The 25886-nt window shown below is 37.4% G+C and overlaps 1 protein-coding gene across 1 annotated transcript in view; it reads right to left on the bottom strand.

Moving 5' to 3' along the window:
- The window catches only part of SMYD3 (SET and MYND domain containing 3), a gene marked incomplete at its 3' end in the record, with an annotated part of 341649 nt that overhangs the window by 300939 nt on the left and 14824 nt on the right, over positions 1 to 25886 (bottom strand). Inside the window, exons 2-5 of the mRNA XM_081344492.1 lie at positions 6858 to 6921; positions 6061 to 6168; positions 5185 to 5242; positions 2473 to 2609 (exon numbers count right to left, since the gene is read on the bottom strand). Of these exons, the coding sequence (XP_081200618.1) occupies positions 2473 to 2609; positions 5185 to 5242; positions 6061 to 6168; positions 6858 to 6921 (367 nt within the window). The remainder of the gene's footprint in view (positions 1 to 2472; positions 2610 to 5184; positions 5243 to 6060; positions 6169 to 6857; positions 6922 to 25886) is intronic.

Below are 25886 nucleotides of genomic sequence, written 5' to 3' on the forward strand. Positions count from 1 at the left end.
TCTCCTCCTTAACTGAACATTATATAATGTTCTTAGTTTAAAAATGCTTACTTTCTTTTGACAATTCCTTCGAAATTATAACTGTATTACAGTTATATTACAAATTATTTTGGAATTTTCTAACTAGCTTTTCTGATGCTTACCATGTATTTAAAGAAAAAACTGTGAATTCAGAATTGATTGTTAGAAACAATCTGCAATAACTTTATGAAAACTAAATTCCACGGGAGATAGATAGTATTTCTTTTAAGGTATTATTAACCATCATGTTATCATGAATGAAACTCTATTTTTTTATTTTCATTTTGATTTGTTTCATTCCAAGCTTCCAATGATCTTCTTGGTATAGCAGCAAAACTAAGCAGATTTATAATAACACTGGTTGTTATTAAGGATGAAAGAAAAGAGGGAGGTTAAAGTAAATTTCATTGCAATCTCTATTTGATAGGCACTTTTCTAAAATATGTCAGGAATTAGTAACCTCTGTATAGGGCTGCTTATTTTTCTCTTTCATCTTTCATAATTATATTTATTCTCATTCCTGAAGCACCTACATCAAAAAGCCGTGTAACTGACCTATATGGTTTACTATAGAAATTATTAAAACTGTTCATAAATTAAAGAATGGCATTCAAATGTAGAGTAAGTATCTCATGCCTAGGAGATACATAGAAAAGAACACAGAACATGTGATTATTATTTTTATAATAGTTTTGTTTTATAGATGCAGCCAATACTTTTCTACCAAGAATTATCCATGTCTGTTTCAATTTATTTCAACAAATTGGGATTCTTTGGGGGGAAATGGAGGTACTAATATTTTTGGCCACTTCTGCTTTCCATTCAGTATAATTTAAAGCTATAGAAAATGTTTCAGAACCCTTTTTCTTACACAAGATTATTTGCAAATAATTTTCTATCCGTCTATTAAAAAGTTAATAAGTTGCTAATGAAAGGTAGGATATTGTACTATAATACTGAATCTAAAGCTTCCAAGCAGACGGTTATTATAAGCAATAAAGTAAATGGATACAATAACAGTGTACTTCTAAATATATGGAACGTACTAATGATAGTGAGCCCATTTCTTGGTCATAGTTGTGTTAAAGAAGAGTTCACATATTATTTTACATTATTTTTGTTCTTGTTGTTTATTTTGGTTGCTTTTTACTATGTTTTTCCATTGTTTTAATTGTTAGCTACAGAGATTCATGCATATGACATAGACATATTAATTAATTACCATTAATTATCCAAAGCTGATATACAATAGTATAAAATAGTATAAAATTCATTATTTCTTTATTCAACATTACACCACAAATAAATACAAAATAAATAAATACAAAATCTATCCAAAGAACAACTAAATATAAAGTGTATAGATTATGCCAATTTTATGCCCTCCATACAATACAGTTAGCGTAGTAATATTGTATTTGTCACAGAGGAAGGCATATTTAATGGCTTTAATTCAGACACTAATTTTATTTTATTTTTTTAAATACTCTTATTCTGAGCTTTTCCTATTTATTTTTATAGCAAAACCAAGAACATCAACTTGGAACAATTTTTAAAATTAATGTTTATCCCACAAAAAGCAATTATGTATTAAAATAGCAGACAACATTTCTCCTATAAAGCACTGTGTTTTAGCCAAACTTAAATACAAACATTCATTACAGCAAAAAGAAAAATGCAATAAACAAATTACATAACCATTTTAAAAAGCAAATATGCTAGGTGAAGAAATTAGATGGTTACAAACCAGGGAAAAGAAATCTGAAATTGAGTCAGCTGAACTAAAAGCTTCTCATGAGGATCATGATGGATCCAATAGCTACTCTAAATTAGCCACAGATTTGCAGAAAATGATAAAAAAGTAAAATTCAAAATAAAATCACTTTACAATGGATTATAGCTATAATATTTTGCTATAGGAAATCACAAAAATATCCCATGTAATCACCCTCTCAATTATCTAAAGCAAATAGTAGATGATAATAAAAGCAGTAGAAAATTATTAACCTTCCCTGACATTTATATCAGGATGGGGGGAAAATTAAATTTCTAAGTACAAGGCATATATCAGTGAATAATCATTAAATATACATTACGATACATTATTTTTTCAATAGAGATACCCATTTCAAACAAAAAGGAATGCATAAGCCATGTTTTCAGAAGCAACACATAAATGTTTTTAATGTTAAAATCTTGGTGTTATTTTTCAGTATTACCATTATGTGTTTTGTCATAGTTCTTTTTTAATATGATGACTGTTTCTATTAGAAAAAAGATACTGAACTTTGAGAGAGGAATCTGTAATTTTTAAAGTGGTATATAAATTTACTGTTCACTCAGTCTGATATCTGGGAGTGAATTATAGTTTAAAATAGCTCTTTCGAAGGATGTGAAAGCACAAAAATATGAATAATGACTACATTTTCAGAACTCTCTTTTAACACTTACTTTTGCAAAGATCTGAAAAACATCTAAGGCCGGCAAAAGCTGAGAAACATCTTGGATTTCCACCTTCAAATACAGCTGCAGAGTCTTAGCAAGGTGCCTGAGACCTTCTTTCATGTCTTCACTTAATTCATCAACATCTTTTAAAAAGAGGAAATGTATTAAAAAGTGTGAGAATTACCTTGTTCAAAAACATTTTTAAGCAATGCTTGGCAGTATGAACATTTCAAACTCCAAAGAGACAAGATATCCTACTTTATTTTTGACAGACCTTCTCACCAGTAGATTGCTATTGCCAAATTGTACAAATATTATGTGAATGAAGAAGAAAAATCTTAAGACAAAGCAGATGTACAAAGAGATGGTAAACAGAAAATCAGTTAAGTGTCTTACAGTAGCAATAGTAATTTTATGTCATTCAAAATATTTTTCCCAATGCAAGATGGCAATACCTTGATTTATTTCAATCAGAAGTAAGGTCTTCCGTAAAAGTGGAAAATTGCATATCTAAGTGGTAGGGGTGTATTTTTTTAAAAAGAAAATGAGACAAGAACTTGACTGCAGGCAGTAATAATTTCAAAAGTCTAGCTGTTAATCCATAGCAAATTAATTGTTTATAATAACTTGTCCTTTAATAAAATGAACAATTAGCTGAAAAGATAAAGAGCGAGATGATAGAATGAATAGACAGACATATAGATTAAAATATGTCAGGTTGAATTTGATACAATGGACTTTTAATACTGACATTCAATGTGATTTAGTCAAAAACTCTTCTTTGTTTACAATGACATGTATGGAAAACTGCTAAAATATATGAAATATACGGCTTTTATTTCACCCAGTAAAATGTCTTACTAGATTCCCTGTTAAAAGGGAAATTTCACAGACTTCCTTTGCAATTTTATCCAAGTACTTTCCAACATTTAGAAAATCTCAAATAACATCATATGATAATCCTTTTATATGATATAACAAGCTGAATTATCAATGCCTTTCTTAATCCACAGATATGGAAGACTGGGGAAAATTATTCACTCCTTATTTGACAGGTCACTAAATATCTCTAGAAAGGTTGTCAAATGTGTTGCAATCACAATTACTGTTAGGCAATTAGAAATCTAGTATTCTCCCACCCCCATTTATTATTAATTATTAATCTAGTGATCTTGATAATTTGTTTTCTCACCAGGTGATTTACATTTTATATAATTTAATAATTAACTCATTTAATAATTCTTTCAATTTCTACCATTTTGTTTTTGATGTAGAAACAATTAACAGGATTAATTATCCCTAGAACAAAATTGCGGGGGGGGGGGGGAGTAAATCAACAAAAATAAGATAAACTTATTCTGAAAACAAAAAAGCAGCCATGTTGGTAGACATTTTATATTTTAGCTCAATAGTCTGTCCCCACAGTAGCCATGGATGTCTCTGAGAAATTATTTTATTCATGTTTCCCAAAAACTGGTAGGGAAGATAATGGTGACCATGTGCCCATAGGACATTGCGACAGACATGCAGAAATGCAGTCTAGCTGCCAAGAGCCAGATTGTGATCATATAACTATGCGGGTGCTGCAATGGCCCAAACTTTGAGAATCAGTCATCAAAATCATTCATTTAGCATTGTTTGATTAAGCTTGTAAGAGGGCTGAGCAAGCTGCATTAACTTAGGACTACTTGTATTTCAATTCAAGATAGACACAAAGTAGAACTCTATATCCATCCAAAATTTTGGGATGAATTTAGAGAATCAGTAATAATAATAAACTTGTATTGTATAGAATTATCTGTACTGGAACAATTAACTATTGCCTAGGAAGAAACACCCACTAGAAATTATATAGCAAGTGACCAAAAGTTCAGTTCCGATATCATATGAAATCGAAAAAAATAGCAAATGAACTGAACTGAAATCAAGTAAATGAATTGTTTTAATTTTCTGGAGTTAAAAAAAATCCTTGGAAAATGGAACATTACAAAAAAAGATTACACATATAGAACATTTTTACATGCTATCCCAAAAATTCCTCTGAATCCTTTCTCAACCTCTGTGCATATGAATGAATGCTGGTAATTCAGGAAAGAAAGCAGGGGACGAGTTAACCCCATTCTAGCTCAATGTAATCTATAATTTTTATTAATATTCCATCTGCAGGCATACTGATGATTATTTACATCCCCAGATTCAACAGTGAAAAAAAATCTCACCTAAATATGGAAATGTGACATTCACCTGCAGGTTTTCTTTAGAAATGGTTAACAATGTAGTCTCAGAATTTGGTTCAAATACAACCCCCACACACACTAAAATAAATACTAAAAACCTCTAAATTAAATCTGATTGTTAAGGAATATATAACAAAATAATATTTTGATCTCACTATACATAATTTAGAATAGAACATTTTCATTAATATTCCAAGTTCAAACATCTAGTACGGGGCAGAGAGATTCCAAAATTATCCTTTAAATTGCACTGATTCAGTTAACACCCTCTGATTTAACTGGGAGATCTTTCATTATCGTTACCACAATACTTATTGTCTACAAACAGCAGGTCCTTCATCAGATTCAAGGGAGCACAGAAATCCACACCACAAAGATGCTAACCAATTTGCATAAAACATTTAAAAGATAGGGCGTGTTCTCACACATCTTTAATATAGTAGAGTCCCTTTAAATTGAGAAAATATACAAAATCACTTACTTGACTGAAGGTCAGAAAGAGAATAGAGCTCTTCAGATGGGCATACTGATTGCCTTAACTGGTAAGAATATAAAAACACTAATGAATAAAAATAACCTTTTATTGTTTAAAAAATAACTATAAAACCTGATATACATGAATGCAAAAAAAAATAACTATACAAAAATACATTGTTACATACCACATCCAACTGTTAGTTGTAGAGCCTAGCATATAAAAATGTGTTCCTCTAGTTAGCTTAATTTTCTTTTTCCATCAACTTAAAAGCTAGTCAAGTGAAGAGACAATACCTTTACTCCTGCTGATTATTGCAGTGATCACACACAATCCCATAAACATACTAACTTAGCACAGCACATTTTATTTTGTTTTTCAACCCAAAAGACACCCAGAGGATCTCATAGTAATAAAATACACGTTAATTCCATTCATCAAGAGTACAATTCCAAAAGACAATTCTGTACACAAGAGAAAGGGATAGAAGGCAAAAACAAACAAACTCAAGCAACAATTCTTAACATCACATAGTTCTTATAAAAACCAGGCCAAAGGTACACAAGTCAAGTTTAGAAGAGCTAAAAATAGTAAACTGGCTCCTTTCCTATTTTCTCCTGTAACCAGCATAGGTTAGAACATCAACTCATCAAATCTCACTTGAGCTCTTTGCTATAGGCACTGTATGATACAAACATACAGTATTTCCAAAGGATTTTGTCAAGTAAAAACGTGGGGCAATCTGACTGAGTGAAGATTTCTCTCAACCTCTCCATCTCAAGGATCGCTTGAACTCTGAAATACACAATCTGTTTCCACATTAACAGAACTGGAGCAGATATATTTTGCAAAAATTAATCATATATAAAAAATTTAACTTACTACTTTGAAAATAATCCTGCCAACAAGCCTCACTGAGTCAGGAGGAAAACTAGGGTCAATATCTTTAATACATTTGCATTCCCGTTTGTGGTCCAACCAGGCTTCTTTCTAGGAGTGAAAAGAAATTATTTTCCCTTTAATAGCACTTTTTTAAAATGACCTCCTCCTTCAATGTTTTTCTTCCATCCCTGTTCCTTTAAATGATATTTCAAATGGAGCATAAAGTGTTTGCAATGTACTGTACAGAATATGATTAACAAATACAAATAAGAATTGTGTAGAGTCATCATTAGCAATGTATTCAGAATTGTGTGGTAACAGTGAAATGCAACTGCTACAAAGGCAATTGCTATCTTGGGGCGTATGGACAGATACATAAAATATAGACTGCAGAAATAGTTCTTCTACTCCACTTTGCCCTGGCCAGACCCCATGTGGAATACCATGTCTACTTCTGGTTACCTGCACTGGAATGTACCCTGGAGTCACAAGAGGGAGGGGCTCTTTTCCAGAAGACAGACAGTAAAGCATAAACTGTCTGGTGGGCAGAAAGGGCAAAGTTGGACCCTTCATACAGTATATCTACAGTTATTGCAGAAAATTACTTCAGACTGGCAAGATTCTGTTTGTAGATGAGCAGCAGTAAAGGAATTACTCAAAAGTAACTCCACATGTCATTCTTGATTCTTTGGGCCTGACAGTACCCCAATTCAAATAGGACTATGTAATTAGAAAACAATTTTACCAGTTAAAAAGTTTGAATGTTGCATTGTCCATCTATGCTTCAAAATAATTACCTGACAGTGTGCACCACAGTATCTTGCAACTTTGCATTGAGAACACCTAAGCAGCCGTTCTTTTCTAAAGGAGGAGGAGTGGGAAAGGAGGGAGAAAGAAAAAAAAATGTCAATTAAATAGAGTTACAATGCACACTCAAGTTTATCTGATGCAGTTTGCTGGCTTAGGAATGTAGATCACAACTATAAAAAATACATTTCCCACCTGTGTTAAAAAGTAAACATTATGTTTACATATTTACATTTTTTCTTTTAATTTACTTTATTGGTATTTTGATTAGTTAAGAAAATGAGCATCTACAAAAATTGGTAAGGCTTCCAAAACAAAATTACTTTGTGAAATAACATCTAGCCAAATAGAGCTCCCTTGACAATTAAATTTTCTAAAACAGGAATGTGTAAAACTTTCGTGACCATGAATCATTTATGAACAAGATTTATTGGGAATGTAACAATGAGTAGATGAAGTCAATCTGGGGGTGGGGGTGGGGAGAAAAAATGGACTGAGGGGTACATTCAACCTTTGGGTCTACCCAGCCCTGTTTTAAGTGGTGAAGAAAGAATAACAATATGATTTGTATTTCTGTCCAGAAACAAATCTGCACAAAGAAAATTGACAAATTGATAAACATGCATATAATTATATAATCTATATCATATATTGATTCATTGATATTAATATTTATTAACAATAGTATAATATTTATTCAATCAATCAATTTGGCTGGCTGGAAAGAGAAGAGAAGAGAAGAGAAGAGAAGAGAAGAGAAGAGAAGAGAAGAGAAGAGAAGAGAAGAGAAGAGAAGAGAAGAGAAGAGAAGAGAAGAGAAGAGAAGAGAAGAGAAGAGAAGAAAAGAAAAGAAAAGAAAAGAAAAGAAAAGAAAAGGAGACTGGCCCAGTTTGGGGCCCAGCTTTCTTGGGAGGACAGTGAAGAGATGCTGGCAGATCCTATCTCTTGCTAAAATGTGAGGTATGTACCCCTTTGTTGATTTCATGCTTCCCAAACAAGATGGAAGAATGTGTTTTGTTGTTGAGGTAATTGTGTATGTCATTTTGTATTTTTTTAATCTCAGGTATGAAAATTAAATGAGTTTATATTCATATATCCTTGAACATAAAGCACTTATATTTTGGTATATTTCATGACTGTAAACTAAATTATAACTAAACAGCCCATGACCCATTCAGGCATCCTTTAAGAGATATTTGCCTAAACAGTTTCAGAATGACTAGAAGTAGGCAAAAATGCAGAGAGCAGGAGCAACTTCCTACCAGGTTTCCCAGTGACTCTGCTGCTGGGAAGCTGGCAGGGACTGTGGGAAATCACAATCACGTGACCGTGGCAATACTGCAACACGCACAACTTTGAGAATACAAGTAGTGTGAAGATCCTTGAAACTTCAATTACACATAAGTAATGGGTCCTGGATTTTCTGCACATTCTTTAAGTTAGCAGATTTAAGGTACTTGATTCATTTGAGGTATGTCATTCATGTGTTGATTCTGATTGATACTAACTGAAGATTACAATACAGATAAACAGATAGGAGAGTTTTAGTAGTATATAGATAAAACAGTGTTTGTCAGGTAACTTACTTTCCAGAAGAACAAAACAATGACAAGACTGAGTACAAGCCATCTATTCTCAGAAGTCCCATTAAATTCAGTGAGATTTATTCTCAAATATGTATGTATAAAATTGCAGTCAAAAAGCTATAAAATCCCAAGTGTTTTCTTGTACTGAGTAATTCACTACATGAAAAAAAAATCATAATATTCATAGTAACCCTTCAAGCAGATATTTGATACAAATCGAAATGCTGCAATCTGAGTAGGATATATTTTACTTTTCTCTGCTGAAATAGTAAGTAGAAAAAAATAACACTTTAATTTTCTTGTTCTGGTTTCACACAGGAAATCAAATGCTCTATTTAACACAGTAGAATCCCCAAACAGTTTTGTAGTAAACAACACAGTTAGTTATAATTTGCTACAGGGAATCAAAAACATGGTATCTATTACAAAACTCAGAGAGCAGGCATTTACTGCCTGAAACAAGATTCCAGTTGCAAAATGTGTTTATAAATTAGAGCTTTGTCTAAAATAAATACCCTCAATGTCTTATGGCAGTGTGATAAAATAACTCATATTTTGGGGGGAAATAAGAAAAATAAAATAAAAAGATGAAGCAAATTCCTAAACACCTGAGCCAGAATGCCTAAAAATGTTTGCTTCATAGGATTTTGATTTAGTACAGTTATTGTCTAATCCTAGTATTAGCATTCTTCATCTTTAAATGTAATTCAAGCGTATACGTCTTGGACCAGAATTGTTCCTTACTCTCTTCCTTTTATTTCATTATCTTATTTTCGTTCACAATAGAATTGTAGACATTTCAAAATGCCTCAGAAGAAATGCTTCAGTCTTTGACCAAACACATCATCTTTTTTTAGTAATTACTAAAGCCTATTTAATGCTATTCATTAAAGCAGCAGCAGCATTATTTTCATATTTCCAAACAGAGCACACATCTAGACATTCCTTACATCAGGTTTAAGAAAGTAGCCTCATCAGGTCGCATTTTTTTTTAAAAAAAAGGTCTCTATAGGTAGTCCTCAGGTTACAATGGCAATTGGGATAAGAATGTCCATCACTAAGCAATGTGGTCATAAACCATGAGGTCACATGAAAGCATTGCTTAACAATGGCAATCCCAGTTGTCATTGTAATCCCCAAACTCACGTGTATGGGGTGTAATATGGGATGAGGTAGAGTACTAGGCAAACAGGCAGAGCTATGGGTAGATGGATGTCACAGATGGGCAACACACTGCATGAGTGGGTGCTGGGGCCACTAAGGAGCACAGGGATGGACAGGCAATAAAGCAGCAGGATTAACTTGCAACCTTCTATCAATTTTCCCACTGACGTTTCTTGTGGGAAGTTATCAGGGAAGGTCACAAATAGCAATTATGTGATCACAGAACACTGCAACTATCATTAGTATGAGCTGGTGGCCAAGTGCCTGAATCATGATAACATGACCATGGGAATGCTACAATGGGTGCAACTTCACAGACCATCCATAAGTTGTTCTCTGCCATCTTAACTCTGAACAGTTATTTAAGAAATGGTCATAACCCAAGGACTACCTGTATCTTAGCAATCTCTGAGATAAAAGCAATTATAATTTTTTTCATTTCCTTTCAATAAATTCTCTTAAAAGAAACTCTGGATCTTTCTTTCTGTTAAATGAGCTGCCAAAACAATATTTCATGCTATAGAGCCTTCAGAACCAGCGTCACCATTTCCCTAATCCCTTTCCTGATGTGATTAATTTCATTTGCCCATCTATGACATTTCTTTCACTGTTATCAGAAATGGAGAATCTGTGTCATAGAATAGTCCAGGGGTCCCCAACCCCAGGCCGCAGCCTACTACTGAGCCATGGCCTATTCGGAATTGGGCTGTGCGAGTGGCTGGCCAGAGCATGCTCGTTGCTCAATTTGTGTGAGCGGCAGGTAACTTGTATGAGCAGTAGGCCTGCCCACTACTCGCAGAGGTTAAGCTGCACGCTGGTCCATCACTCACTGCAAGGGCTGTGTGTGTACATACTGGCCCACCACTCATGTGGTCTACCTCCCCTCCTCCTCCAAGCTGGGCAACCAAGTCTCAAAGGTTGGGGACCATTGGATTAGTCTATCCCCTTCTTTCTGGAAACATTCATGGCAAACATATATTTATTATCTTTATCAACTAGCTCATTTCTCTGAGCTGTTTGACCTGCTTTGTGTAGACCATGTTTCTATAAAAAGTCTGTATATTATATTTTTGTAATATAACTATGTACATGTTTATAAAAACATTTGAGTACTGGATTCTGCTCTTTTTAAATATAATTAAATATATTGCTTTGAATATTGAAATGACTAATTTCCCCTGAAATCCACTAATTGCCATTAAACTTAATGAATCCTTCAATTATCAAATCCTGGGGTCATTTTTGATCATAATTACTGCCCTTCTGGTCCATCCTACTCTGGTAATGAAAGCCAGGATTATTTGAACAGCAGCTTAGTTTGAAGAGTAAAATAAATAATTAAATGTATTTTTTGTATAAAATCAGTAAACTTTCAAAATTCTTTTTTTAAACCCATTATTTTTCACCCCTTCAATCTGTCACATTGGGCTTTTAGATTTCCAGTTGCTCTGCATTATCAGTTATCACACAGCACATCTTCATATTCACTGTATTCACTCAAGGGGAGACTAAATTAGATTGGGAAATTACCTAAATAAAATCTCTCTGCTGCATGTCTAACCTTTCTTTTCACAGTAGTAACAGGTCATGCAAGTGTAAAGAACTATAGTAGTTTGAAGTGTTTATTCAGATTTCTAAAGCATCTCAAGGTGTATAAGAGCTCAGTAAAAATGAAATCTGCTAATTTCTAATTCCTATTAGACTCTGAGAATCTAATCCAAAGTAACAAGACTGGAACAGATTTCAGTAACATATTCTGTACAATAATTATCTGAATGCAATGTCCAATAAAAATACAGATATTTGGGGTTATTGGGTTTTAATACAACTAGATGAGTTTTATATGAGAAATGCCAATCTGAATTAGATCAAGATCCAACTAATCTAACTTTTTTAAACTATTCTTTTCAAACATCAGACAACCTGTGTGGCTGTCCTTTGTAGGCATAACAGATAGATAATCTTCTGAGACTTAAACAACACAACTATTTATTGTAGCAAAACTAGTATACAAACAAGTGACATTCATAGTCTGATCTTGATTTATACCTTTTTTTAAAATTCAAATCTAGTGTTCCCTTTCCAGAGTCTTGTGTATCATATACTGCTCAAAAAAATAAAGGGAACAGAAAATAAGACATCCTACTATTAAATACAGTACATTGTGTTGTTTAAGTGTTCCCTTTATTTTTTTGAGCAGTATATTTCCTGTTTTATTTCTCTCACACTAGAGCAGGGGTGTCAAACTCGCAACGTCATGTGATGTGTCACAATGTATTGCGACTTTTTGCCATTGCCGGCAAAATGGGGTGGGCATGGTTTCACTATGATGCATATGGCCCGCAGGGCAGCAGTTTTTACACCCCTGCACTACAGGATAGCAGCTGCACATTTATTTATTTATTTATTTTCAAATTTTATTGATTTTCTAATATTACATTCACATATTTGAAAAGCAGCGTGGTGGCTGGGTAGTAGTAATTCAATTACATACAGATATCATTAGTACAGATTTCAGATTGCTACCATAAACATTTCCTCTCTTTTTCTCTTCATATGTACTGTGTATTTGTGAATTTAAAGAAAAGTTTTATCCTATCACGTAAAAAATAACTTTCTTACATATATCTAAAGTTTTTAATTTACACATATTCTAGTTGTTTTAACATACAATCTTTTAGACAATCAATGACCTAATAAATTTTTCAATTTTAATTTCCACTAACATTTAGATTTAACATTTGATATTTATCATTCCCAAGATTTTTAATATACTCCCAATTCATCTATCACCATTACTCACAAAATCTAATATTCAAAATGCACATCCTGTTCACTTAACTTCTCATCCTCTATGTCAACAAATTAAGGATACAATATGATATCCTTCCTTTTTGCTAATTTTCAATTTTGTTTTAGTAATCAAAATTTCTTTTTTATTTCAGTATTTAATACCTCCTCTTTTCCTCTTTGTATCTACTATCTCTTGCTTAAACTGATAATTTTCGTTTTTAACGTTCCATATAGACCTATTTATTACTTTCAACAATAAGTTTTTAGCTTATCTACATTATTCACCTTTACATGACCTTTATGCACAAATCAATATTCAAATTAGCTATTAGTATTTATACTGCTAAATTTTAATGAACAAAAATTTTTCTTTCTCTGTTCATAACAATGTCTTGTATTCAACATGCACATCTTATCTATTTACGTACATTCTGTTTTAGATTTCAATAAGATGGTCGAAACTCCATTCTTCTTGAGTCTTATTCTGGCTTTTTTCCTTTGCCAAATCATCTTCCATGTCCTTGTTTTTGGGTCATCGAACCAATCTCCTTGTAATATCATGTATATTAATTGATATTGACAAAACCATCCGGTCACCATTTTTTTGAGAGGACTTGTAGGTCTAGTGGGTCGTCTGTTTATTCTTCCGTATAGACATAGTTGTTCTGAATTGTTTGTCTTCTCATCCAACTGTTCTTTTTCTAGATCCTCTACTTCCTTCTGTGTTGTATAAGAAAGCTTTTCCTTTTTCCAAGTTATCAATATCTTTTCTGGATTTTTCAAATATCAATATTTGTTGAATTGTATATTCTGTCATAGTATTTGAATGTTTCATATTTTTCTATTGTATTTTGTATAGATGGTTCTTTAGTTGTGGTCAAAGTTTGGGCTTTCATATCTGGGCTGCCTTCTTGTTCCTTCACATAGCCTCTTAGTATTTCATTGGTAGTGGTAAGAGTTTGAATTAGTATTTTCAACATAGCGAGAGTTTGTTGATTTTCATCCATAAAGAAGTTTTGTTCCTGGCCTTCTTCCATATTGGTATTTTAAACTAAAGGCTCTACACTTAGAAAATCCAAGAGAGAGATTTTTTTTTCTAGTTAGGGAACACAGAGCCTTTCACAGCTGTTGTTTCAGAGCTCTCAAGATTATGAATCTTATCTATTTCCCTGGGCAGTCAGCCAGGCCCCTTTTAAAGTTTCCTTTTGAGGCCCAAGTTATCTTAATCTTTTCAGTTTTTCTTTTTTCTTTTTTTCATAAGAAGAAACCAGATTTCCAACAGAAGTAAATAATGAAAAATAAGAAATAAAAAATCTTTCAGTCCACATGCTTTAAGAAATAAAGTGCCAATTGGGATTTAGTTACTTTTTCAATGTTTAAAATGCCCCTGGGTATTGAGTCACCGCTCTTTCTGGAGGGAGAGCTAAAGTCCCCCTTCCCTCACCACAGGAGGGAGAATGCTTAGCAGCTTAAAGAGGTACAGAAAGTAATTAGGGTAAAAGAGGTAGATCTCACCCAGTCTCTTATGCGCTGCTTTAAGAGTTCCCTGGTGGAAAATGTGACTTCGGCTGTTCACAGCCTAGGGACGAGCCATAATGGCTGATCCTTTCGCCTGCCAGTTTGGAGGGATCGCCAGGTCTAACAGGAGAGTTGCGGCTCTCACGCAATCCAGCGAGTGCCCCTCCTTGCTGGTCGCCTCTTCGGGGTGACTTTCGGCCCTTTTCAGGGGCACCCAGCGATACAAAACTGGACGGGGGAGAGCAAGTCTCCCAGCTGTCCATATTCTGTTCACATTCGTAGAATGGAATGTAAGAAAAATAGTCTTTACAATTTAAATTTTAATAAAAAACCCACAAACGATATAGACAAGGACAAGGGAAGCATATAAATAAATAAATTATCTTGTAGGCAAGGAAATAAATTATTTTGAAGAGAAAAAAATGTCTGTGACAGAATAATTCCGTAAATGACTTAATATAGGAATTTATTCTCTGACCTTGCTACAAAACAGCAAAAATAACCTATATTTGGCTATTTAATTTTTCTCCTAGTAGAGAAACATTTTGATAATAAATTATATGTCAACACAATACATATTAATAAATTTTAATAACACTGTTTAATAATACTTGGAATGGAACATCTTAGCCATAGCAACAGCACTTAGACTTATATACCGCTTCATAGTGCTTTTCAGCCTTCTCTAAATGGTTTACAGAGTCAGCATCTTGCCCCAACAACCTGGGTCCTCATTATACCGACCTCATAAGGATGGAAAGCTGGCTTACCCTTGAACTGGTGAGAATCGAACTGCCAAACTACTGGCAGCTGGCAGTCAGCAGAATTAGCCTGCAGTACTGCATTCTCCCCTTCATGGATTACTGCCTTGTTGTGGCGAAGGGGCTTGCGTAATTCAATGAAGCTATGAGCTATGCCATGCAGGGCCAAGCAAGATGGAAAGGTCATAGCAGAGTTCTGACAAAACGTGATCCACTGGAGAAGGAAATGGCAACCCACTCCAGTATCTTTGCCATGAAAACCCTATGGACAGTACCAAAAGGCAAAACGATATGACGCTGGAAGATGAGCCCCACGGGTCGGAAGGCGTCCAATATGCTACTGGGGAAGAGCAGAGGGCTAGTACTAGTAGCGCCAGAAAGAATGAAGCGACTGGGCCAAAGCCGAAAGGACGCTCAGCTGTGGATGTGTCTGGTGGTGAAAGGAAAGTCCGATGCTGTAAAGATTTTTTCTCCATAGGAACCTGGAATGTAAGATCCATGAATCAAGGAAAGCTGGACGTGGTCAAAAAAGAGATGACAAGACTGAACATCGACAACTTAGGTATCAACAAACTAAAATGGACAGGAATGGGTGAATTTAATTCAGATGACCATCAGGTATACTACTGCAGGCAAGAATCCCTCAGAAGAAATGGAGTAGCCTTCATAGTCAATAAAAGAGTAGGAAAAGCAATACTGGGATACAATCCTCAAAATGACAGAATGATCTCAGTTCGAATCCAAGGCAATCATTCAATATCACAGTAGTCCAAGTCTATGCCCCAACCACCAGTGCTGAAGAGGATGAAATTGACCAGTTCTATGAAGCCCTACAGCACCTTATAGAATTAACACCAAAAAAATGATGTCCTTATCATCATGGGAGATTGGAATGCTAAAGTAGGAAGCCAAAAGATAACAGGAATAACAGGCAAGTTTGGCCTTGGAGTACAAAATGAAGCAGGGCACAGGCTGATAGAATTTTGTCAAGAGAATACGATGGTCATAGCAAACACTCTTTTCCAACAACCCAAGAGATGGCTCTACACATGGACATCACCAGACGGTCAACACAGAAATCAGATTGACTATGTGCTCTGCAGCCAAAGATGGAGCAGCTCTATACAGTCAGTAAAAACAAGACCAGGAGCTGACTGTGGCTCAGACCATGAGCTTCTCATTGCAAAGTTTAGGCTTAAACTGAAGAAAGTAGGAAAAAGCACTAGGCCACTCAGGTATGAATTAAATCATATCCCTGTTGAATATACAGTAGAGGTGACAAATAGATTTAAGGAATTAGATCTGATAAACAGAGTGCCTAAAAAACTATGAACAGAGGTTCGCAACATTGTACAACAGGTAGCAACCAAAACCATCCCAAAGAAAAAGAAATGCAAGAAAGCAAAATGGCTGTCTGAGGAAGCTTTGCAAATAGCTGAGGAAAGGAGGGAAGCAAAAGGCAAGGGAGAAAAAGAAAGATATGCCCAATTGAATGCAGAATTCCAGAGAATAGCTAGAAGAGATAAGAATGCCTTCTTAAATGAACAGTGCAAAGAAATAGAAGAAAACAATAGCATAGGGAGGACCAGAGATCTTTTCAAGAAAATTGGAGAGATGAAGGGAACGTTTCATGCAAAAATGGGCATGATAAAGGACCAAAATGGCAGGGACCTAACAGAGGCAGAAGAGATTAAGAAGAGGTGGCAAAATTACACAGAAGAACTATACAAGAACGAGCTTAACGTCCCTGATAATCACAATGAGGTGGTCACTGACCTCGAGCCAGACATCCTAGAATGTGAAGTGAAGTGGGCCTTAGAAAAGCTGAGCAACAATAAAGCTAGTAGAGGTGACAGTATTCCAGCTGAGCTATTCAAAATCTTAAAAGACGATGCAGTAAAAGTGCTACACTCAATTTGCCAGCAAATTTGGAAAACTCAACAGTGGCCACAGGATTGGAAAAGATCAGTTTACATTCCAATTCCAAAGAAAGGCAGTACCAAAGAATGTTCAAACTACCACACCATTGCACTCATTTCTCATGCTAGTAAAGTTATGCTTAAAATCCTACAAGCTAGACTCCAGCAGTATGTGGACTGAGAACTACCAGAAGTACAGGGAGGATTTTGGAGAGGCAGAGGAACTAGAGATCAAATTGCCAACATACGTTGGTTCATGGAGGAAGCTAGAGAATTCCAGAAAAACATCTACTTCTGCTTCATTGACTATGCTAAAGCATTTGATTGTGTGGATCATAACAAACTGCGGCAAGTTCTTAAAAGAGATGGGCATACCAGACCATCTTATTTGTGTCTTGAAAAACCTATATGTGGGCCAAGAAGCAACAGTGAGAACTGGACACGGAACCACTGATTGGTTCAAAATTGGGAAAGGAGCCCGGTAAGGCTGTATACTGTCACCCTGCCTATTTAACTTATATGCAGAGCACATCATGAGAAAGGCAGGGTTAGAGGAATCAAAAGTTGGAATTAAGATTGCCGGAAGAAATAAAAACAACCTAACATATGCAGATGATACCACTCTAATGGCAGAAAGTGAAGAGGAACTAAAGAGCCTCTTGTTGCGAGTGAAGAAGGAGAGTTCTAAAACTTGGGTTGAAACTAAACATTAAGAAAACCAAGATCATGGCATCCGGCCCTCTCAATTCCTGGCAAATAGATGGGGGAGAAATGGAGGTAGTGACAGAATTTTATTTTCCTGGGCTCCAAGATCACTGCAGATGGGGACTGTAGCCAAGAAATTAAAAGACGCTTGCTCCTTGGGAGGAAAGCAATGGCAAATCTAGACAGCACACTAAAAAGCAGAGACATCACCCTGTCAACAAAAGTGCGTATAGTCAAGGCTATGGTCTTCCCAGTTGCAATGGATGGCAGTGAAAGCTGGACCATAAAAAAGGCTGAGCGCCAAAGAATTGAGGCCTTTGAACTATGGTGCTGGAGAAGACTCCTGCGAGTCCCTTGGACTGCAAGGCGATCAAACCGGTCAGTCCTAGAGATCAACCCTGACTGCTCTTTAGAAGGCCAGATCCTGAAGCTAAAACTCAAATATTTTGGCCACCTAATGAGAAGGAAGGACTCACTGGAGAAGAGCCTAATGCTGGGAAAGATTGAGGGCAATAGAAGAAGGGGACGACAGAGAATGAGGTGGCTGGATGGAGTCACTGAAGCAGTAGGCGTGAGCTTAAATGGACTCCAGAAGATGGTAGAGGACACGAAGGCCTGGAGGAACATTGTTCATAGGGTCGCGATGAGTCGGACACGACTTCGCAGCTAACAACAACAACTGCATTCTAACCACTGCACCACCACGGCTCTTTTTCTTTATCATTATCATTATCTTTATCATTATCATTATTATTTATTCTTTATCATTATCATTATCATAACAAAGAAAGAAATGACATCATTAATATATAAATGAGTGCCTGAAGACTGCACAATGCTCTGATCAGCAATCAAATGTTCAATAGCTCCCCTTCAAAATATCTATATTATGTTTTCTACCTCTATAGCTTAAAATGATCTTCATAACAAATGATTTCATAATAAATGCTTTGCTGTTAGGTTGGCCTACATAAATTGGATGATTGATTTAAGAATTAGACACAAGTAAACCAGTGCTAGAACTGATAGTAACATTTACGACGATTACATACAAAGCAGATCAATGTATGAATTCGATTATATATTTTTGCTTCCACGACCTGCAGCAAATATATTTTTCTTTTTGACATGAACCTGCTCCTGCTATTTCTAAGCAGTACATCATGCAGCAATCTATTAATATCTAATGAAATGTTAGCTAAAGAATGCGGACTAAAATGGGGAGAAAGTCCACTGAATAACAAACATCAATCTCAGACTTAAGTCAAGAGTTTCTGAAAGCCTTCAAAATCTGCATTACACTGGACTGCTAGATTTCTTAAAGCAGTCCTAATAATACATGATAATAATAATACAATAATAAAACAATTTAGGCAAATTTCCTGTTTAACTGCAAATAATACCAGAAATAAGTGCCATTCTATGTAACACAGACATGTCAAACACAAGGCCTGGGGGCCGGATCCGGCCCGCGAAGTGGTTTCATGTGGCCCACGAAGCTATCCTGGAAACAGTGAGGGAATGGCCCCCACTGCCTTGGCCCTGGCCCAGAGACCCTCCTTCTGCCAGAGACTCTCAGACCTGTCCCACTCCTGCCCAGGCCCCCATAGGCACCCTTGATGTGAACGATGTAGAGCTGGCCATGCCCACCCAGTAGGTCATACGCACTCTAGCCACGCCCACCCAGTATGCCACGCCCACCCAGGCCATACCCACCCGGCCCCCTGAGGGCAACCGCAATGCTGACGTGGCCCTCAATGAAATTGAGTTTGACACCCCTAATATAACAGAATGTCTCCTTCAAAGATCTACTTGGTAAACATTTTTTTCCTTTCCATTAGCTCTTTATCTGAGTGCAACTGGGACATCATGTATGCATATTAACATAGGAGAATTAGAAAAGAGTTGCCTAACCAATTCCCAAGAAAGCTAGGGCCAGGACTGTCTGGAAAGGAAGAGAAGATACAGACCGGGTGCTATGTTCAAATATGTACTGAGTAGAGATCACTGGCAATTGTCTGAACAATAAAGAGAGGGGAAGCAATCAAATGAAAAAGAGAAGGGAACTTCAAAAAATTGACAGGAAAGTAGGACTAATAAAATCTATGCTTGAGATGATTATTTGAAAGTCAAATGTTCTGCCTAAGAAAAGACAAAACAAATGCAGGAAGAGGGATCCTGCCAACAAATTAATGATTGTGTTCTCATCACCCTGAAAAAGCAGACGAACAAATAAAATTTTCAATACATACTGTAGGCTGAAGTGTATTTCTGAAAATATATGCCCATATGAATGTATAATAGTACACATATTAGCAAGCCAGTTACCATATCATTCTTTATTTGATTTGGCACTTTAAAAACATATATTCATGTCAATTCAATAAGAAACTGCGGATAGATGTTGCCCTCAAAATGTCCTTCCTTGAAAGTCATTTTCAGGCACATATTGCTTCTCAGCATGCATTCAGCTACTGTTAGGAAAGCTCACAAATCTTTTAGAATAAACCAATTTTCACATACTGTTGCTCATAATTAAGCTTAGAGACTGTACTAACCAACTTATTCTGGAAATGGAGATCTATCTTTGATAGGTGAAATGCTGTAAGAACTCAAGTGCAAAATAATCACAATCTTGAGTCAAAAATAATGCTTCAAGCTATCATAGTATTTTATACAATTACATACTTTCCCTTCATCCCTCAAATATCAGAAAGTTGTATAATAATAAACAAAGTTAAATACAATAAAATAATCTATTGTAGATATATTTTTAAAAATATTTTGTTATAATTAATTTAATCCCTTCTCACTTGTGTAGGTGGTAATAGGTGTACCAAGTACTGTACTTTTCTGGACAAAGAGCTCTGATGTTGTTCTTAGGATCTGTTGAAGTCACTCTCCCAGCTTTGGCCTTTAATTTCCAGTACATCTTCTCTAGTTCCTCCTTCAGATCCTGGTATTTCTCCAGCTTCTCATAATCCTTCCTCATGTTGCTGTCACTTGGCACATCAATCACCATTGGTGTCTTTTGGTCCTTGTCAACTACCAAGATGAGGAGCTTCCAGGCCTTCACATCAGCAGCTTCTATATCCTTCTTTGGCCAGCTCACTATACTGGCAGAGTATCTAATAACTGGAAAGGCATACCGTATTTTCCGGCGTATAAGACGACTGGGCGTATAAGACGACCCCCTACATTTCCTGTTAAATTATAGGGTTTGGGCTATACTCGCCGTATAAGACTACCCCTCTTCCAACGCACACCAAATAAAAATTTAAAAACATCAGATTTGATTTTAATATGGTAATTTTAATTCAAATGCTTATGACATGCAGGTACTTAGTAGGAAAACTGTCACTTATAAACATAAGGCTGTTTGTCATCAAACATGTAAACATAAAACAGTGCAAGTGGATTAAACTATAATAATAATAATAATAATAATAATAATAAGAAGAAGAAGAAGAAGAAGAAGAAGAAGAAGAAGAAGAAGTAGTTGGAAGGGACCTTGGAGGTCATCTAGTCCAACCCCCTGCTCAGGCAGGAAACCCTATACCATTTCAGACAAATGGCTGTCCAGTCTCTTCTTAAAAACTTCCAGTGTTGGAGCATTCACCACTTCTGGAGGCAGGTTGTTCCACTGGTTAATTGTTCTAACTGTCAGGAAATTTCTCCTTAGTTCTAGGTTGCTTCTCTCCTTGACTAGTTTCCATCCATTGCTTCTTGTCCTGCTTTCAGGTGCTTTGGAGAATAGCTTGGCTCCCTCTTCTTTGTGGCAGCCCCTGAGATATTGGATCACTGCTATCGTGTCACCCCTCACCCTTCTCTTCGTTAAACTACACATACCCAATTCCAGCAACCGTTTCCTATTTTCCTAATTCACTTTTTCACTTTTCCTAATTCACTCTAAAGCTTTCCCTGCACAGAGCCTTATGTAACACCAACTGCCTGCAATTAGTGCAGGTTCTCATCCCACCAGGCTCAAGGTTGAGTCAGCCTTCCATCCTTCCGAGGTAGGTAAAATGAGGACTCAGATTGTTGGGAGCAATAAGCTGACTTTGTAATAATGCTGCTTGGGGGGGGGTGGAAGCTCTAATAGGCAGGCATATACATAGAATGAAGGCTATTGCTAAGCACATTGATTTGTGCTTTAAATTGTAAGCCGCCCTGAGTCTTCAGAGAAGGGTGGGATATAAATGGGATTAAAAAAAAAGACCAAATGGGAGATCCGCTCCAGGTTTTCCAGCCAGCCCGCCCAGTTCCTGAGTCAAATGTGTCCTTAGAGCTAAACTGCTGCTCTGCTACGCATTCCCCACCTGCCTTTCAAATTGCTCTTGCATTCCCCACCTGCCTACAGCTGCTCAACTGGAAAGAAGCCCAGACCCCAGCCTGTAAAAAATCACAGACTGCAGCTTCTACTCCAATTGGTCCCGCTTTCCCTGCGCAGACTAAATGGAAGATCCGCTCCAGGTTTTCCAGCCAGCCCTGTCCCTAAATTTTCAGCACCCGGCGTATAAGACGACCCCTGACTTTTGAGAAGATTTTCATGGGTTAAAAAGTAGTCTTATACGCCGGAATCTACGGTACATGTTGATGGCATGGATCATGTTCTTCCCATTGAACTGATTCTTCAGGACCTGTCTGATCCTTTGGTGATAATTGATGTTGCTAACTTCCTTGCCTCCACAGTGTGCTTCCCATGTGACTCTGGAATACCAAGGTACCTGTAACTGGTCTGTATATCTGCTATGTAGCCAGCTAGTAATTCCACCCCATCAGTCTTAACTGCTTTCCCTCTCTTGACCATCATCTGTCCACATTTCTCTAGTCTAAATGACATCCCAGTATCCTCACTGTAGATCTGTATAAGGTGGATTAGTGAGTTGATGTCTCTCATTCACCCTTAGCATACAACTTGATTTTATCTACTGTATGTATAGGAGACGGCTAATAGTAGTTCCACTCTCCATATCCAGTCCTTGTGATTTTTTTTGATACACACATATTTAAAAATCTCTAAAAATCAGTAATTTTTAAAACAACATTACAATATGTGGAAATTAACCAGCACATAATACTAGGTATGTATGCATTGCAAAATCCTTGGATGAAGGCTCTAATGCTGGGAAAGAGAAAGAAAGAGAAGAGGATGAACAGCAGCAAAGATAATAATAATAATAATAATAATAATAATAATAATAATAATAATAATAATAATAATAATAATAATAATAATAATAATAATAATAATAATTTTATTTATATACCGCCCTTCTCCCGAAGGACTCAGGGCGGTGAACAGGGCAGATATATAAAAAATACAAAAATACAAAAGTTAAAAGAAAATTAAACATATGCCCAACTAAAAACAATAAATACATATATTAAAAATGACAATAAAAACCCAACCCATCCCCCATCAGGCCAGGCCGGCTTGTTCAAATAAGAGTGTCTTCAGATCGCGACGGAAGGAGCGAAGGTCGGGCGCCATCCGGAGCTCAACCGGCAACCGATTCCATAGCTCCAGGGCGCCCACAGAGAAGGACCTCCCCCTGGGGGCCACCAATTGACATTCTCTGATCGGTGGCACCCTGAGGAGGCCCTCTCTGTGGGAGCGCACAGGGCGGAGGGAAGTTGATGCCAGCAGCAGGTGCTCCCTAAGGTACTCCGGACCCATGCCATGTAGGGCCTTAAACACCATTACCAGTACCTTGAATCTCACCCGGAAGACAACTGGTAACCAATGCAGCTCACGGAGCAGAGGTGTAACATGGGAGTATCGGGAGACTCCCAACACAACTCTCGCGGCTGCATTCTGTACCAGTTGGAGCCTCCGAGTGGTCCTCAAGGGCAGCCCCATGTAGAGAGCGTTGCAGTAGTCCAGACGAGAGGTCACGAGCGCGTGAGTGACCGTACATAAGGCATCCCGGTCTAGATAGGGCCGCAACTGGCGCACCAGGCGAACCTGGGCGAAGGCCCCCCCTAGTCACAGCTACTATATGGTCTTCCAGAGTGAGCCGTGAATCTAGGAGGACTCCCAAGTTGCGAGCCCTATCTACGGGTGGTAATAGTTCACCCCCCATGGAAAGAGATGGAATGTTCTGAATATCCCGGGATGCCGGTATGCACAGCCACTCGGTCTTGTCGGGGTTGAGTTGAAGTCTGTTCCTCCCCATCCAGACCCGAACCGCCTCCAGGCAACGGGACATCACGTCGAGGGCATCGCTGGGGTGGTTTGGGGTCGAAATAAAAAGCTGGGTATCATCGGCATACTGATGATACCCAACTCCAAAACCACGAATGATCTCACCCAGCGGTTTCATGTAGATGTTGAACAGGAGAGGTGAGAGGACCGACCCCTGAGGAACTCCACAAACGAGAAACCTCGAGGTCGACCTCTGCCCCCCTGCCAACACCGACTGCGAACGTCCCAGGAGATAGGAGAACCACTGCAAAACCGTGCCTCCCACTCCCAATCCCCTGAGACGCCGCAGCAGGATACCATGGTCGATGGTATCGAACGCCGCTGAGAGGTCTAATAGGACTAGGACAGAGGAATGTCCCCTGTCCCAAGCCCTCCAGAGATCATTCACCAGAGCGACCAATGCCGTCTCCGTGCTGTACCCGGGCCTGAAACCCGATTGGTACAGGTCTAGATAATCCGCTTCATCCAGGACCAGAGGGAGCTGATGCACCACCACACTCAATAACTCAATAACAGTGACAATGGAAGCACTGTTGGAAGATCTGAAAGACTAGGTTATAGATAGATTGTTATTAACAAAAAGCTATGTGGTTGGTTAGAGTAAAAAATGATTTGATGGCATGTAATCATTCAACCGATAGAAAACAAAAATATATTACCACGTAGGTAATATAGCAAAAATTAAAATTATAAGAAACAAAACTAAAATATAAATTATTAAAAATATATTGCAAATGCACACACACACACACACACACACACACACACCGTATTTTCCGGCGTATAAGATGACTTTTTAACCTATGAAAATCTTCTCAAAAGTTGGGGGGTCGTCTTATATGCCCAGTCATCTTATACGCCGGAAAATAGTACATAGTACATAGCGCCCCCGTTCTTGCAAAGCAACTTCAAGCCTCCTTAGTCCAGTCCCCCCTCCAACGTGACTCTCCCTTCCCACCCCCAAGAGCCTCTAAGCCCCTTACCCTCCCCCTTGCAAATGCCAGATCCTGGGAGTGGCAGGAAGCCCCTCCTCGCCCAAGTGGCATCTGAGCATAAGCAGAGCGCGCCCTGCTGCCCGCTATCTCTCCCGGCAGTCTGGACAGCGGTACTTGGTGGCCTGGCGCCCCTCTCGCCCGCAGACCACGCAGCGGCCCTCACCAGCCGGCCTCAGCATGGCCACCCCAAGCCCGGCTCTCCAGCGCATCTTCCGGGCCCGCCTGGCCGACCGCCTCCTGGGCGGGGCTTGGCTCCAGACGCGGCGGCTGCTCCGTCTGCAAATGTGCTCTCAAAGCCGGATTGCGCTCAGCCATGCAGGCTGCCGAAAGGCGGGGACTCAGAGTTCCCGCAGTGGTTGCGGCTTCTGGCGTGCCGTTTGCAGTCTGGCCTGAAAGAGCGCGTCATGTGAACGCAGCTCTTGCGTTTATTCCAAAGGGTGGGTGGAAGGAAAAGCCCCTTTGGGCTTCAAAAGGGAGGCTTTGCACCATCTGCATCAGACGGGGCTGAATCGGGCTTGTGTCGGACACTTGGCAAATGGCATGTAAGTATTTTCCGGCGTATAAGACGAAAAGTCTTGAAAATCTTCTCAAAAGTTGGGGGTCGTCTTATACGCCCAGTCGTCTTATACGCCAGAAAATACGGTATATAAAATATTAGTCCCAAAGATAGTTATTAATTCCCAACAAAATACCCATAAAATTTCACCATTTCACCATCTTGTTCAACAAATACAAGAAAAACACCAGATAATTCAATCTGTAATCAGTAATCATTAGATGAGATTTTAATTCCATAGAGTGCAAAAGAAGTGACAACTACCAGTTAAGACAGTCCTTAGATTACTTCACTAAAATTGTCTTTATCAATGTAAATTCTATTATAAATGTTTGTTATCATTGATACTACAACCACAAACAATGATTTATAGGTAATATTTATTCCAATGTCCAGTAATTCTTTACTTCAAAACTCAGTATGTAGTATATTTTGCTAATTTTGTAATATACCTGCCATGAAGACATTTCTAATTAAATCAGCGATAAAGTAAATTAACATAAAAATTATGAAGTTGACCATTTAAATTGTGTTTTTAAAATACAAAATAAGTGCTCCTTGAAGGGTCAGCTATAATTTCTGATACAAAAAATGGACTTAAATCTAGAATTATGAAGTAAAGATAAGTAATTTAGCCCATAGATCATGGTGAAGTGGTCCATATGCTATACTTATTTATACATAAGTATAACATATGGACCACTTCACCATTTAAACCAGCAGTCCAAGTAACAATGTTATCCTACTTTCCTTCTTTCTCTTCTTATTTTCCCCTTCTTTGTTTTAATAATCTTAAATTAAGATTATTGAGATT

This window comes from Vipera berus (assembly GCF_964194415.1).
Source record: "Vipera berus genome assembly, chromosome: 1".
NCBI classification, from domain to species: domain Eukaryota; kingdom Metazoa; phylum Chordata; class Lepidosauria; order Squamata; family Viperidae; genus Vipera; species Vipera berus.